The following is a 17,855-nucleotide window of genomic DNA, read 5'->3' as shown; positions in this document are numbered from 1 at the left end:
TATATACGCAGCTAACAATGACACAACCACATTCGTTAATCAACTATCATTGGTGTCCAAGAGTCTCGTGTTTCTCCTACGCGACTCATCGTAGACCGTGTCAACATTTTCATTTACAAAACAATCTTTCAAAAGCCATTTGTTTAACACAAAACATTTGCATTGGCTCCGTACCGCGGATAACCAAGCTACACACCCAACCTTTTTAAAATCATTTGCATTGGCTCCGTACCGTGGATAACCAAGCTACACACCCAACCTTGGTTCCGCCGCGCCGGGTTCCCAAGTATCCTCACAATGGTTCCGCCGCGCCGGGTTCCCATTGGCACACAAAAATATTTGCATTGGCTCCGTACCGAGGATAACCAAGCTACACACCCAACCTTGGTTCCGCCGCGCCGGGTTCCCAAGTATCCTCACAATGGTTCCGCCGCGCCGGGTTCCCATTGGCACACAAAAATATTTGCATTGGCTCCGTACCGCGGATAACCAAGCTATACCTCACCATGGTTCCGCCGCTCCGGATTCCCATGGGAACGCACACAATTTAAAAACCCTCGGTTCCACCGCTCCGGGTTCCCGAGTATTCCCACAATGATTCCGCCGCTCCGGGTTCTCATTGGGTTTTTCAACACATACCACACAATGGGCTACCACGTCCGGCCACATTGCGGTTTTCAAAACATTTCAAAACCTTTTCAAATGTTTCTTTTACACACGCACACAACTCACATAATGCCACCCAAAACCGGTCATTATGTTGTTTCAAAATATTTCCTTCCTCGGAAAACATTTCTTTTAATTAACCACACCCTAGGTGTCATATTTTTACTTTCTCGGTTCTCGTGTCTCATTTACATTCAAAGACTCCGCGGTAAAATAAGCATGAATCATTCTAACAGGATCATCCAATTCTATATTACTCATCATGCTCAATTTACTACTTATAGCATAACGCCACATGTACGGACGCCCTTGGAGTGTATCACTTATGCTTTATTCAAAGCACAACGCCACATGTACGAACGTCTTTGGAGTGAAATCACTTATGCTTTATCACACCACAAGTAATACAAGCAATTCATATATGCATACTCATAATCATCTTAAAGATCAAAATACAAATACTTATAAACAAACGATAAGTTCTATCTTAGTAATTCAAAACGACAACGTAAGTAAGTAATTAGGAAGTAAGTAAGGATTTCCTTACAGCTCTTCTAGGCGGTAGTCGGCTACGGAAAGTACGTCGGTGGTTGGGCGGAGTAACTTCCTACGGTAGGCCTCTGGTAGCTTCGAAAGAGAAAGGTTTCTCTCGAAACTTCTACTTGACTATTACTACTACTACTTTTGGATCGAGAGGGTGGTCGAGTGGCGGTTTAGTGGCGGCCTAGGTTGAGTTTCTTGAAGAACTCAAGAACTACTTAAGAACATGAAGAACAAAAGAAAGAACAAAGAAAGAACATAATTTTTCTAGAGAGAGAAGTTGCTAGGTGAAGGTGTGAGTTCAATGCTTGGAATGGGGTCCTATTTATAGGAAAAATCTTGGCTCTCTCTCCCTCTCTAAGGCCGGCCCCCCTCTCTCTCACCATACCTCACACTTTGACACTTGTCAAGCACTTATGGAAGGTCAAAGTCTAAACCCTAGGTTTGCATGGCTAGGTTAGGCTAAATGGTAGGTTTGCATGGCTAAGATTAGTCCTTGGATTGGACTATGGGAGATTTGTTTGGAAGATTTGGAGACAATGGTACAAGATTTTGTTCTAAACAAAGCATGGAGGTACAAATGGAGAGTTATGTTTGGCTAGGAGAAAGATTCTCCAAGGATGAAGAAAGATCAAGCATGGTACAACCAACCTTCCTCTCTCCTTCCTCCTCTCTCTTTCTCTCTCTCTCTCTCTCTCGGGTCTCTCTCTCTCTCTCTCTCTCTCGGGTCTCTCTCTCTCTCTCTCTCTCAAGTACACTACACACTACACACACACACACACACACACACACACACACACACACACATATATATATATATATATAAACAAGAAAGAATAAATACAAAGTACCAAGTACAAGATTTTCCAAATCAAAAATCCTTTTTAAAGAAATACAATTAGGCACATGTTGATTAAATAAATAAACTAGGGTACTTTGTAATCTAGGTAGATCACACCTCCCATTAAACAAATCCAATTGGGTACAAAACCCCAATACAAAATAATAAAAAGGTACTTAGGAGAATATTAGGCCTTAAAGGCTACAAGGCTACTAAGTACTTTAATAATAAAATAAGGTGTACTTTCATCACATGGGGTTTAAGAAAATATTAGTTTAATGAGCCCATGTACTTGGTGAAAGAATAACTCTTTTACCCAATGGACAATAATTTCCCTAACTTTTATTGTCCAATGGACAAAGGCTAAAAGGAAACTTTTTATAGTAAAATAATTAAGGAGTACTTTTAAGCATGTGACAAAAGCCCTATATTAAATATAGGTGTGGTACCAAGTACCCCAATTAAATAAAAAGGGTAGGATTCTCCCCATTAGTTTATAAAAGAGTACAAGTACTAGAAAATCTAGGGTTTAGATATACCCCAAAATTTTAATGCATAAAAGTACATGGGAATCCAAATCTTGATTATTTAAAATGCAACCTTGTACTTGGTAGAAAGATTTGGGCTATTACCGATTGAATAATAATTCCCCTAACGGTTATCGTCCAATGGATAATAAGGTACGAGTACTTTAAATCATAATTTAAGTCTTTTTAAAAGACTACATGTCCTTTTGAAATTTACCCATGTGTTTATATATATGTACTTAGCCAAATATAATAAAGGAAAAGCTTTTGTCCAATGGGTAAAGATTACCCTAACAATCATTGTCCAATGGACAATAGTTACTAGGGTACTTTTTATAGTAAAATATTCAAAAAGTACTTTTAAAGTAATTATAAAAGTCTACTTCCAAAAGATTATAGTACTTTGTTCCAATCTTTCAAAATCCTTTTAATATAAGGAATTGGGTTTCTATTATCCAATGGATAATAGTTCCCCTAACATTTATTGTCCAAAGGATAAAGAATAAAACCAAATCAATAAAAGAAATAATTAATCAATATCTACTCTAGGGTTTGAAAAGGTTCAAAAGGTTCATCTAGTAACTAGGTAAGTTGGTTGCTCGGTTCCTCCAAGTAGTCGGTTGGAAATTAACTAAATTGGTTACGTAGGGTTTCTAGTCGAGAGTTTAACCAACGACCGAAATCTAACTACGACGGAAAATAACAAGAATCATATAGCCACCCAAGAGAAAATAAGTAATTTAAATAAAATTCAAATATTTAACGAAATTTTTACTGACCAAAATTCAGGGGCGTTACAACACACATGCATATACATATATATAATCAGTCTCCTGTAAGTACCACCTTATTTTAATAAAATGTGGACCTCTCTTTTCCGATTGAATTTCGATGATCCGAGCCGCTCAATGTGTTCAGAACGTGATTTTAAGGGTACCCATGAAAAATCAGCAAAAAAAAGATTGGGAAGGGCTTCATTCGAGCAGTTTTTGTTTATTTTTTATTTAATGATTTAAATAAAAACTGCTCAAATCAAGCCATTTCTGGTCATTTTTTTTTGTTGATTTCTAGCGAGTACCTTTAAAATCACGTTATGATCACATTGAGCAACTTGGATTATCGAAATTCAATCGGGAAATGGGAGAAATAGGGAGGTCCGCATTTTAGTTAAAATAAGGTGGTCCTTAGGAGATAAGGATTGATATACATATAGTAGTCTCTTGTAAGTACTACCTTATTTTAATAAAATATGGACCTCCCTTTTCCGATCGAATTTCAATGATCTGAGCCACTCAATGTGTTCAGAACGTGATTTTAAGGATACCCATTAAAAATCAGGAAAAAAAAGACTAGGAAAGGCTTCATCCGAGAAGTTTTTGTTTGTTTTTTTATTGAACAGTTCAAATAAAAACTACTCAAATCAAGCCCTTTTTGGTCATTTGTTTTGCTGATTTCTCGCGGGTACTCTTAAAATCACGTTCTGATCACATTGAGCGGCTCGGATCATCGAAATTTGATCTGAAAATGGGAGAAATAGGGAGGTCCGCATTTTAGTTAAAATAAGGTGGTCTTTAGGAGAGAAGGGCTGATATACATATAGTCAGTCTCCCGTAAGTACCACATCATTTTAATAAAATGGGGACCTCCCTTTTTTGATCGAATTTTGATGATCCCAGCCGCTCATACGATACTACAAACACATATGGCAAGGGGGAAAAAAGGCGTAGCGCCATATATGTAATTTTTCTAAAGTTGAAATTGGCACCTGAATACTTAGGCCCTATTCCGCTTTCTCAAATAAGTACTTAAAAAATAAGGACATATTTTCAAGCATAAAAATAATGGGCTTACAAAAATAATTTTTAATTTTTTTTGCAGGGTTTGGTAGATCTCATTGAAATCTATCAAACAAGATCCATATTGCATATTTTTTATTTATTTCAGTAAGCCTATTATTTTTAAGCTTGAAAATTGTAAATAAATACTTATTTTTTAAGGGGGGAATCTGGAACATTATGTTGTTAATGGGCCTTGTTAGGTAATGACTTTAGTATAAATTCATCTTGTACATATTCTTCTTGATGGAAATTGACCCGTTGGTTTTATGCGCGCTTCTGAAGCTCGGAAAGGATCTTAATAGGTTACGCTCTCGAAAGCGAAGACGAGTTCATAACTTATTTCAACTTGCTTTGATAACCAACTGGTGGTAGCTCAGTTTTCAAAAATCTTTCCCGAATCCAACCTGATCCTTGAATCCTCGAATCTCCAATTCAGGAGTTTCGTGAAAAATAAAAACCTTTATTGGATTTGAACTGATGACTCTCACTGTATACCTACCTATTACTAAGAAAAGAGCAAAAAATTGTTGACAAAATTTAATGAAATTCAACCAAAAAATGCAACAAACGAAGCCTTAAAAATACCTGTGGGGATTGACGAAAATCTGTCCTTGATGGCGGTGGTTTTGGTTGGCCAAGAAAATACTCATCATGGATTGGGTAGGGTATAGGTGTAGGTATATAGTCCAGGGAACATATATGGTTTGTGAAGAACTCGAGCTAAGCACCCCTGTTGCATCCATAGAGAGTCAGAAAGCACTCCAATATTCATCAGATCTAAACAATACAAGTCTACTTATAATAAACCAAAAGAACATAAGACCAAAATGTTGATTACACATTTCACATATTCTCACCGACGATTTTTTCATGTACCTTTAATACTTTGAGTGAGCTTTTTATTCACCACCAAATACGTAGTGGTTAACATTCCAGACATGGTGTATAGAAAAACATCAAACTCATCAAAGTATATGAAAAATCATCCACCACAAAAGCTTGTCCACCAATCACCAACTGTTGAACACCGCCTCCCTATACTGAACAACCTCAAGTTGGAAACATGAACCACAAAATCTCCACTGCAAGGCAATCTCTAACCCTGCCACAAGAGCACCGGTCCCATCTCCGCCAACCTTCACCACTTATCTTTCTATCAAACAACCTCCATTATAAACCTCACTGTTAAATCCATCCCACAAGTCCACAGCCACGAACCCACACCACCTCCATCATGCAACCACCATCAACATAGCCACTTCCCAATGCGTAAAATGCCCAAGAACCACCAGCCACCATTAAAAAAAGAGGGATATACGAAAGGAAGCAGAAGAAGAAGAGTCGTGCCAATGAAACCATCTTAAGGATCAAAATAACGTAAGGCCAAAATGTTGATTACAAGTTTCACATATTCTCACCGATGATTTTTTCATGTACCTTCAATGCTTTGAGTGAGCTTTTTATTCACCACCAAATACATAGTGGTTAACATTCCAAACATGGTGTATAGAAAAACATCAAACTTATAAAAGTATACGAAAAATCATCCACCGCAAAAGCTTGTCCACCCATCACCAACTGTTGAACACCGCCTCCCTATACAGAACAACCTCAAGCTGGTAACATGAACCACCAAATCTCCACCACAAGGCAATCTCTAACCCTGCCACAAGAGCACCAGTCCCATCTCCGCCAACCTTCACCTCTTATCTTTCTATCAAACAACCTCCATTATAAACCCCGCTGTTAAAGCCATCCCACAAGTCCACAGCCACGAACCCACACCACCTCCATCATGCAACCACCATCCACATAGTCACTTCCCAATGCGTAAAATGCCCAAGAACCACCAGCCACCATTAAAAAAAGAGGGATATACGAAAGGCAGCAGAAGAAGAAGAGTCGTGCCATGCTACTGCCTAATTCTCCAAGATTGCTCACCAATCCTCTGCAACTCTCTTATGGCCTTCTGTAAACCTCTATTGAGTGTCTGAAGTAGACCACTAAACCCTAGAACTATTAATGAAGAAAAAGAACCTTGAAACAATTTAGGCGACAAAGATGGACTTGTGGTAATCAGGAATAGGATTTTAAAATAGATATTGCAAGAGCAATGAACTAAAAAAAAATGTCACCATAAAGTTTTAGTCCGATATGTTAAACTCTGTATAGTTAGGTCCAACATTGATTATATTTAGCCCTAAGTTAGCATGATTTAGTAGACTATGCCTATAAATACGAGTCAAATAATGCACGGGCGGGTGGTTGTGCGGGATCGTGAAAGCGTCTTTCAAAAACCTTTTAAACAACTACAATTTGTGAGTGCGAGGATTAAGAGCGTGAGAGCAGAGCAAGGACTGAGAGCGGCAGCGAAGGCCACTTTGAAGGAGTAAGTGACTAAGATTGTACAATGCCATAGGCAAAATCATCAAAGAACGTCTAGTAGGCTAAAGGGAATTTAAATGTAGAAAAAAGGTTAATTTTGTTTCGTAACAACATTTGCTACTTCAAAAAGCTATCATAGAGGAAGAGGAAATCAAGGACATAAATTGTGAAGGACATAAACAACTCGCCGCTGGTGTTGGATGAGTAGGCCTTCATAAAGAGAAATAGCTTCATAGCTACGTGTGTATGCACATCTATATCTAAGCACCAAAACATGGCTAATAGCTAAAGTAAATAACAAATCTATATTGCAACTATACATCCTGCAAGAGTAGGCATTCTCAGTAGCAAGTTTTGGTGCGTCATGTTAAAGTATCCAATTCCAAAACCAATAGGCTATGAGTGGAGAGGCCCCAGGCTCATATACAGGCTTTGGAAGTGATATTTAACCGTTGTGGAATGAGCTCTAACACTCCCCCTCACGTGCGACCCGACTCGCACGTGGAAAGGTAAACAAAGGATCCAACACATAGTGATCACAAACGAAATAAAGTGCTATTAAGGCTCAAACAAAAGGTAATCAATCACTAACGAAACACAGTCTTGCACAAATTCCTCCAAGAACCAAGCTATTATACAACCATAAGTTCATGGATCCTAACTAGTACTGTATGCACACCAACCAAGCCTTTGCTAATTACGTAGTTTCTCATTTGCTTAAAAGATCGTAGATTCCATACCAGGTATATAGTTAGCAATAACTCATGAGTGGCTTATCATCCTTGCAGTCCAAAGACACCTGTAAAAGGTAATGCAATTCAAAATATACCAGCTATAAAGAAGTAGAAGAAGAAAAAGAAAGAAAAAAAACTAATACCTTTGGTCATCTTGAGACTTGAGTACAGTTAAATTGATCATAGTCAATTCATGAGGTTTATGTCAAGTGCCATTGCCGTTGTATAAACCAATGTAATGCAGTACCCAATCCCAACGGGAACCAAACAAAAATCATAGGAACCATTCAAGAAAATAATATGTGCTCTAAGGACAACTTGCAAAACCTGTACATGTTTACTATCTCCTAATTTTGATAACCAAAAGTGCAAATTAGAAAGAACTACTCTCATCCAAAAGAAAATGAGAAAGAAACTTGTAACAAAATATACAAATCTGTAACAAAATTTAAAAGAAAATAATCAAAAGATTCAAACAAACCAAAACTATCTATACTAGTAAAGGATCAACAAACAATTTTAACATAAAAATACTCAACAAACCACAAAAAAAACTAACTTGGTACATAGTTACAGCCAGTGTTCTAAAAATCGGGTTTAATCGCTGATTAATGGGCGATTAATTAGTTTTATGGCCTCTCCGATCAAATAAATGTCTGGGCATTTGAATTAGGCGGTTCTGGAGATTAATCGGGGTTTGGCGGCAATTAAACGGCGATTTTGAGTGTGAGTCCGATGGAGAGGAAGTTATGGATGGATATGGAGAAGAAGAGGAGTAATTGACTAATAATTCCGTACTTGGTTTTATTTGGTTTGAACGTTGAACTTTGTAATTGACTGGTAATTTCGTACTTGGTTTCATTTGGTTTGAACTATGAGCATTGAACTTCTCATTATGGATTGACTAGTTATTTGGTAGTACTTAGCTTCTATGTCTCTATATTTGAATTGTAGAGAACCGTTAACATTTAGAAGTGTTAACATTGAGTATCCAATAGCCAAAGAGAACTAGGAAATTTTTTGGGAGAGAAGATATATCACATCAACTAGGAAATTTGCGATTATTAATGGTAGGGAGGTTGTAGAATTTTTTTTAAAAAAAAACCCGACTAATTGCCAAAAGGCAATTAATGGCCGATTAATAGGTCTTGAAGCTCAAAGGTGGTTTGTCCGCCCGCCTAGTGCCAAGCGCCTTTTAGAACATTGGTTATAGTTGAGATTGTGTATACAATGAAGATGATGGAAACAACAAAGTCATACACATTCAAAAGAAAAACAAAAAATAATAGATTTAACCATATAGATCTACCACGCGGGGTGGGGGACTTCAATGTTCCAAATTAGTCGTCTATAGCATACTTGTTTGGTCAATCGCAACAGCCCACAATATGGCAAAGTTTGGTCTTAACCTATCGTGGTCAATTTGAATCATAGACGTATAACAATTAAAAGAGCACAACAATAACAAGAAGAAGCTAGTGGCATAGAGTGCTAGCTTTCATATTTATCCTCATAGAATATGCAAAACCCCTTCAAAAAACTAAGTTGATTTCAAGGAGAAACCTACGAGGAAATATGGTCAAATCCTTTGAAGCATGAAAACGAAAACGTAAAGGCCTATAGACTCTTCAGTTTTGGGTGCCAGACCCCGTGTTGACATGACATTGATATGAGTCAGACACTAGTTTGTGTTCTGGAGAAGAAGAAGAAGAAGAAGAAGAGATATATTTGGCCAAAGGCTAAATAGCGCAAACAGATATCATTAACTGATGGTAACTAACAAGAGAAAAATACTAGTGGTTTATTAGTGATTAAATGATCTTGAGTGAGTATTAGAAACATTTAAAATACCATTTACGTTTGAAGTAAAGTATCAACAAAGAAATTCTAAAAGTAATTTGACAGCATAAAAAATATTTTACCTTTACCCATTTGTATTCTTGAGATAGGTCTCTGATATGATGCAATAGCACCTTTTTGGTTTTCTTGGTCTTGATTAAATAGGAGCTTTCTAAAATTACACATCCGCTGACATCTAGAAACAAGATATATCTATAATCTAAAAACAAAAGCAATGGCAAAAAAAGGAATGAACATGTGATAGAAGAAATGAAACCATAACGAGGACCAAAAAGTTAACACGAAGCTAAAGCGCCTATTGGTAAGTACTATGTTAACACAGGAAGTTCTTGTTTCTTTCTCTCTTAACATCAAGAACAAAGAACAATTACCAATAACAATGAACAAGACTCTCTCTCGGAACATCAAGAACAAAGAACGAACATATAGTTTATTTTAGGATAAATGGTTGTGTAAATGGAACACAATGACCATAACACAATAAGCCCGTACCCAAAATGAGAAGCAAACAAAATCCACCACCAGAGAAACATTGACAAGAACAACAACACACTTCAAAAATACTACAACTTGGATAACAGAAGAGGCGAACAAATAGGAGAACCCACTCATTCCTTAAAAGAACCCCAAAATCTTCAACAAAAGACAACAATCTATAAAGCTATTGCCCTGAAGCCATCCTATCACCAAAAATCCATAGTCCATACAAAGTTAAATACATTGGAAAACAAAGGCTAAGAAAAATTAAGCATTAGACACAAGTCCATAGTATTGTAGAATTAGCAATTTAGGGACAAACCACAAGCAGGAGTTATTTAAGAGCGATAAAAAAATATCATTCAGTTTTGGATGACCACTACATACAACATAATACCTGTTATTAGACCACCCATCCCTTCTTCGAACAATATACGTGATGCACAGCTGGACATATATTGTATTTGTTAGTTGCAAATTCGAAATGTTGCAATACATTTGTCTCTCTTATGATGCACTAATGAAAGAACCTCAAACCAGGTGAACACAAGCATGGCAATCATGAAATTTAAGAAAATAGAAAAGGGCACATATGTACTTCTTCGATCAGTCGAGGCTTGCCATCGCCATCGATCATGATCACGATCATCGATTTGTTCTTTTTTTGCTGTCGCTGCTGTTGTTTGTTGCTGTCAATCAGTTTGATCGTTGGCGACGTCCCTCAAGCTTGTCACCGACATCTTTGCCGTCTTGTCGCCATCGATCAGATCTGTTGCTGTTGCCATCATTTTTTCTCACCGATCAGATCTGTTTTTCTTCTCTCACGAAGTTTCAACACTGTTTCAGTCAGATCCGAAGGTATTCAATTGGTTTTTTTGAGGTTCTAGGGATATTGGAACCTTTATTTATTGTTTTTGGAGTTCTAAAGTTGCTGAGTACATTGTTTATTATTTATTTGGCATTATTGTTCTGCTTTCAAGATGTCAAAAGAGAAAAAACAGGCTTCTGCTAGTGGCAAGGATGAGTTGAGTCGTGTAGGGACTCTAGATAACTCTCCACTGGATATTTGTCCCATCAAACTGGATGGCACAAATTATTTATTTTGGTCTCATACTTTTACATTAGCTATTGAAAAAGCTAAAGGGATGTCTGAGTTCATTGAATGCCCTGTTACTGATCCTACTACTGATGTTGAACTCAAGACGTTTAAGTCTCATCGATCTTTAGTCATGACCTGGTTGTTTAATTCTATGAAGGCTGATATTCATAATCCTTTCTTGCTTCTTGACACTCCATATATGGACAATTGCCAAACAGACTTATTCTCAGCAGGGCAATGATACTCAGTGTTTTGAGTTGCGAAAGAGATTTCGTACTATGGATCAACACAATCGATCTGTTGCTGTTTACTTTGCTGATCTCAGTGGGGCCTGACAAGAATTTGATTATTATCAGGGGTTTTAAGTAGTCTGCTTCGTTGATGCTAGTGCTTGGTTAAAAAGAATAGAGAAAGAGCGTGTGTATGACTTTCTTGCTGGTCTTGATGTGGAGTATGATCCAATTAGAGTGCAGGTGTTGGGTCGTGTTCCATTTCCATCTTTGGAAGAGGCCCATGCCATTGTTCAGCAGGAGGAAAGTAGAAGGGGTGCTGTGTTACAAGCTCATACTTCTTATCGTTCTGCCTTGGTTGCTATTCCGCAGGGACAACTTGGATCTGGCAGTGGAAAGTCTTAGTCTGGTACTACCAGTGGGACCATAGACCGTATGTCACTCTAGTGTGGTTATTGCCACAACATTGGACATACCAAAGATTTTTGTTGGATAGGTCAAGGTTGTGGTCCCGGGCGTTCTCAGGCTCAAGCACATGTTTCAGAATTTGCTACCTTGTCTTATTCTGGGTTCAATATAGGAGTTCAGTCACCTTCTGATTCTGTTGGCGGTTTCTCTCAGGGGGAGATGCAAGCTCTCAGGCGTCTTATGACTCGGGCTGATTCTTCCTCTACTATAGCTCTTACTTCCACAGTAGCTCCTACTGCATCCTATTTTGCTCATTCAGGTATTCCAGCTAGTGCATTTACTGCCTCCTCCGGTATTCCTTGGATTATCGATTTTGGTGCTTTAGATTATATGACATGTTGTTCCTCTGTTTTTTATTCCTATTCTACTTGTTCTGGTAAGGATAAGGTTCGAATTGCCGATGGGTCGTTCTCTGCCATTTCAGGGAAATGTTCCGTTCACTATTCTCCCTCTATCTCTCTCTTCAATCCTCCATATTCAAAACTTTGCCACTAACCTTCTTTCAGTTAGTAGTTTTACTCATTCTGCAAACTGTTCTGTGACATTTTTTCCTTCACACTGTGTCTTTAAGGAACTGAAAACGGAGAAGGTGATTGGCAGTGGTAAAGCACGTGGTGGTATCTATTATCTGGAGCACGCACCTCATCCATCTCAGCCATCTTTATCATGTGGACAAGCTCTACAGGCATATATGAGTTCCCCTTTTTCTTTGTTACATCGATGGCACCGTAGATTGGGTCATCCCTCTTTTGGGATATTAGAGAAACTCTTTCCTACTTTAATTAAACATTGCCCTAGGGATCCGTTTTTTGTGAAGCCTGTGAGTTTGGGAAACATAAACGCTCATTTTATGCATCTATTAATAAACGAGTGATTCTCCATTTATGGTTATCCATTCTAATGTTTGGGATCCTTCTCCTGTTACTTCTTTAAAAGGCTACCAATGGTTTGTTACTTTTATTGATTGTTATTCTCGTGTCACATGGGTGTACTTACTTCAGTCAAAAAATGAAGTATTTTCCTGTTTCAAATCTTTTCATAAGATGGTGTGCACTCAGTTTGATACACATTAAAATTCTTCGGAGTGATAATGGGACTGAGAATATTGATAAGATTTTTTGGACATATCTAGATAATAATGGTATTATTTTTCAGACGACTTGCGTTGACACTCCACAACAAAATGGAGTCGCTGAACATAAAAATCGACATCTTGCTGAGGTTGCTCGATCCCTTTTGTTAACTATGAATGTTCCGAAATACTTATGGGGAGAAGCTATTTTAACTGCCACGTATCTTATCAACCGTATGTCATCCAGTGTCCTTAATTTTGAAACAGCCATTGAGTGTCTACTAAGCAGTTGTCGAGTTATGACTTTTCCACCTAGGGTATTTGGTTGTGTGTGTTTCGTTCATGCCCCCAAACCTTCTGGGGGCAAGCTGGGACATAAAGCCCATAAGTGTATTTTTGTTGGGTACTCTTCTACCCAGAAAAGCTATAAGTGTTATAATCCTTATTCGAGGAAGATGTTTGTCTCTATGGATGTTACCTTTTGGAAAACAGAGGTTTTTTACTCTCCCTCCAAACCATCTCTTTAGGGGGAACATCAGCAGGAGGAAGAGATGTTTACCTTTTATAATCATAGTGAGGGAGAGAAGGAAAACACTGGAGAGGAACCAGTATCTGTTGAAAGGGAAACAAATGATATTGGTGGTGACATTGAGGAACAACTACCTGCACTACAACGATTGCAAGGAGCTGGCTTACAGAGGTATGCTAGACGGAAAAATGGAAAGTCTTCTTGTACGTTACCACCTTGTCAATCACAATCACCCACTCTAGTTCCAGATTCCTCATCTAACTCTTCTGGTAATGATTCTTCTCTTATTGAACCTCCTCCTATGGATCCTGACAATCTTCCTATTGCTATTCGAAAATGTGTTAGATCTTGTACTCAACATCCTATCTCATGGTTTGTTTCTTATGACTATTTGTCTCCTTTGTACCATGCCTTTGTCTCTTCTCTTTCCTCTATATCTATTCCACAGAATTGGCAGGATGCATTTAAGATACCTAAGTGGAAATGAGCTATGGTAGAAGAGATGACAACTTTGAAAAAGAATGACACCTGAGATCTAGTGTCACTTCTAGGAGGGAAGAAACCAGTGGGCTCCAAGTGGGTGTTCACTATTAAGCAAAAGGCTCATGGTATAGTTGAGAGATACAAGGCAAGGCTTGTTGCCAGAGGTTTGACTCAAACTTATGGTATTGACTATGAGGAGACGTTTGCTCCTGTAGCGAAGATGAATTCTGTGTGAGCTCACCTTTCTTGTGCTGCCCACTTGAATTGGCCTTTTCAACAGTTTGATGTGAAAAATGCATTCCTCCATGGTGATTTAGAGGAGGAAGTTTATATGGATATTCCACCGGGTTTCTCTTCTCCTGTAAGTGAGGGAAAGGTGTGTAGATTGAAAAAGGCATTTTATGGGCTGAAGCAGTCACCTAGAGCCTGGTTTGGTAGGTTTTCTAAGGCTATGTTGAGTTTTGGTTACAAGCATAGCCATGCAGATCATACGATGTTCATCCGGCGAAGTAATGGTAAGATTGTTGTCCTTATTATTTATGTTGATGACATAATAATGACAGGCAATGATGTGAGTGAGATTCATAACCTTAAGTCTCGTCTAGCTCAAGAGTTCGAGATTAAGGACTTGGGATCATTGAGATACTTCCTTGGATGGAAGTAGCGAGGTTTGATAGAGGTATCTTTATTTTCCAAAGCAAGTATATACTTGATCTTTTGGAAAAAAATAGGTATGTTGGGCTGTAGACCTGCAGATTCTCCTATTGAGGCAAATCATCATTTTAGTGGAGATGTGGGGGAGCATACTGATAAGAAGAGGTATCACCGACTTGTGGGTCGACTAATATACTTGGCCCACACTCGACTAGATATTAATTATACAGTAGGTTTTGTTAGTTAGTTTATGCATGATCCTCGTACTTCACATCTAGATGCAATTTATCCTATTCTAAGGTATCTGAAATCAACTCTAGGAAAAGGAATTTTATTCTCTAATCATGGTCATTTGCAATTGAAGGCATTCACTGATGCTGACTGGGCTGGTTTTGTGGATGATAGGTGCTCTACTTCTGGCTATTGCACTTTCCTTGGGGGTAATCTGATTACCTGGCAAAGTAAGAAGCAATCGGTAGTCGCCCGCTGAAGCTGAATATAGAGTTATGGCTCATGCTGTTTGCGAGCTCCTGTGGCTCCAAGCTTTGTTACGTGATTTGGGGTTTGCTGATACTGTTCCGTTGAAACTCTACTGCGATAATAAAGCTATCATTAACATTGCTCATAATCCCGTTTAACATGGCAGAATGAAGCACATAGAGATTGATCAACACTTCATCAAGGAAAAGTTGAACAAGGGTTTAATATGTATGCCGTTTGTGAGATCTGGAGATCAGTTAGCTGATATATTCACAAAAGGGCTAGGTAGCAAGAGTTTTCATCCTATTGTGTTCAAGTTGGGCTTGATTGATATCTTCGCACCAACTTGAGGGGGAGTGTTAGATGATAGATCTATTTGTATCTAGTGTAATTATGTTTCTTATCATGTAATTAGTCTAAGTATCTAGGATCGTAGTGCAATTATTATATAGCTTGTATATATATTTTACGTTGAATGAAATTACCCCTAATGGGTTTTCTCCCTATTACGATTACCCTAAAACTGAACACTTTGTTTTGATGAAAAGGAGAAATCAAAGAACTTCACTTGAGGTATATTTCCAGCTTCAATATCTTTTAGACAGATTTTCAGCCTAAAGAAAAAAAAAGATACTTTTGTTTTTAGTTTCGATGCAAAGGAAGAAACAAGAAAATACGTAACTTCAACTCTAGTTCAACCTATTTTGTAACTTCAATAAGACCATAGATGACACAATGTTTCTTCCTCACTTGGCCATAGCTTTTCAACTCTAATACCGTGGGGGGAAAAAAAAAAACCCAAAGGTGAGGGTTAACCAAAATGTTTCTTATTTTGATGCAAATAAATTTGATTCCTCGTTCTCTTCTTTATAATTCTTGCCCAATTTTTTATTGTGTGAAAGGAAAAGAAAACACCTTTTATAATGAACATGACAGTCAAAGAGTACCCACAAGATTCTACTGAAGAATTAATATGACAAAAAAAATCCATAATTTGCTAGTGTCTCCATGAGCCCAAACTTTCAACCATAAAAGAACAGCAAAAAAAAAATGAAAGATAGCTCACCTTCTATTCTGGAGAGGGGTTGATTGGACCTTCTGGTGAGTGAGTTTCATTGTGAGCCTTGAGAGAAGTGCAAGAGAGATGAGAACCCAAAACAAAAGACAAAACAGAGACACCCTTTCGAAAACAATGAGATAGAAAGCAAGTAACAGGAGCACATGCTCCCAAATATTTGCACACCCGCCCTCACAAAAAATGAATCACCCACCAACATGCACACCCACCAATTAGGCGATCAACAAACCCATAGTGTCACACAAGCAGCAAAGGAGCCTAGAGGCAGCAATGTCCAGGGAGAGTTGTGCAAAAGGCGATCGTCATGGTCGTGGCATAGATAGGGCTCAGAAGAGGTGGATCAAGAATGAAGAGAGTAGCGAGAAGAGTACATAGAGGGGAAAGAACATTTCAGATGGAGATGTCATTGTAGCAAGAAGGCTGTGCAACTTGCTGATAAGCACCCGAGAATGTAATGTAGGGTGAGCTAGTGTTTAGCTTTAGTTTAATTTAAGTACTAATTAGTTATTGATAACGTTGTTTGCTTGTAGAGTGTTTTAGTTCTGTTTTGTAGGTGAATCGCCAAACAAGGGAGTTTTCGAGGCGTAAGGCATGTCATTGCCCGAGCAGAAGCTGAATTGCCCGAGCAGAATCTGATTCGCCCGAGCAGAAGCTGATTCGAAGGTGATTTGCCCGAGCAAGAGGCAGGCAGCCAAGGCAGAATTCTGGGATAATGCACTCGGCATCGATGTCAAGTTCTAAGGTCCATCGATGCCGAGCCCCTAAGTGGTCCAGCCCCTTAACCACCTCGGCATCGATGGGATGCCATATGTTACATCGATGCCGAGCCCCATAGTAGAGCACCCTAAGGCCGTTGCCATCGATGCCGAGCTACTTAAGAACGAATTTTCTGAGCATCTTGGGAATATTCCAGGCGCGGATCTCCGGAGTATAAAAGCTTATGTCATTGTTTTGTAAAAACAAGTAGATAGAATCAAGTAGCATATTTTCTAGATCTAGATTAGATTTCTTTGCAATTCAAATTGTTCTTGAGTGTTCTTCATTTTTTCAGTTTTAAATACTTTAATTTCTGCCTTTAGTTGTTAGTTTTTGATATTGTTGCTTTAATTAAAGTTGTTTCTTTACTCCCGATCTATCTTAATCTCTAGTTTATTTCAAGTCTTGTTATTTCATTATGTTAAGTAGATTTTTGCTTGCTTTTATCTCTCTAGACATGGGTGAGTAGTTTTAAGGGTTAGGTTATGGGATAATTAGCACCTCATGGCTCGGGCAAAAATTGCATTTTGCACCCAATAAAGCTTTAAACTTTGATTTGAAAATTGATGTGGGGTTCGGATTTGTTTGACAAGTTACCGAGGTGTTAACCTCTTTGATCATGTGTAGGTGGGAGCATCGCCTACCCACCACACATGATGCTTAGAGCTCTGTCGCTCGAGGTATTTGCCAAATGAATTCTAGGGCTAGCTTGGTTCTCAAATCATTTTATCTTCCGATTTGAGAACTATAATCAAGTATCTTAAATTATGTAGTTGGGTGAAGAGTGTGATTTAGTTCGAGTCTTGAGTGTTGATAATTCCTAGACCTAGCTTATCTTTTCTCTAGTTAATTCGTTTTTAATTTAGCCTTTTATTTCCACCGTTTAAAGTAAAACAAAGTTGGCTGTCTAAAAGCCGGAAGCCCTTACTTGCATCTACAAATCCGACCAAGCCATATAATTATTCCCTTGGGTACGATCCCGGATTTTCGGTTTATTATGCTTCAATCGACGTGTTAAACCCTACGCTTGGGGTATTATTCCACATTATCATCGGAGTAATCGAAGCATTTTTGGCGCCGTTGTCGGGGATTTCTTATTATGGCTTTCTTGGAGGTTCGACAAACCACTGTAAGTATC

At 38.3% G+C, this 17,855-nt stretch overlaps 1 protein-coding gene across 2 annotated transcripts in view; it reads right to left on the bottom strand.

Moving 5' to 3' along the window:
• LOC131300597 (uncharacterized) overlaps nt 1-16,028 on the bottom strand; it is a 43,541-nt gene extending 27,513 nt beyond the window's left edge. For both annotated transcript variants that reach the window (XM_058326518.1, XM_058326517.1), the window contains exons 1-3: nt 15,950-16,028; nt 9,454-9,566; nt 4,998-5,142 (exon numbers count right to left, since the gene is read on the bottom strand). In XM_058326518.1, the coding sequence (XP_058182501.1) occupies nt 4,998-5,142; nt 9,454-9,566; nt 15,950-15,999 (308 nt within the window). In that variant the 5' untranslated portion in view covers nt 16,000-16,028. The remainder of the gene's footprint in view (nt 1-4,997; nt 5,143-9,453; nt 9,567-15,949) is intronic.
• Between the last annotated feature and the right edge of the window lie 1,827 nt (nt 16,029-17,855).

Source organism: Rhododendron vialii, chromosome 9a (genome assembly GCF_030253575.1).
Source record: "Rhododendron vialii isolate Sample 1 chromosome 9a, ASM3025357v1".
NCBI lineage: Eukaryota > Viridiplantae > Streptophyta > Magnoliopsida > Ericales > Ericaceae > Rhododendron > Rhododendron vialii.
The sequence above is the reverse complement of the archived record's forward strand: the minus strand, read 5'-3'. Positions and strand labels throughout refer to the sequence as shown.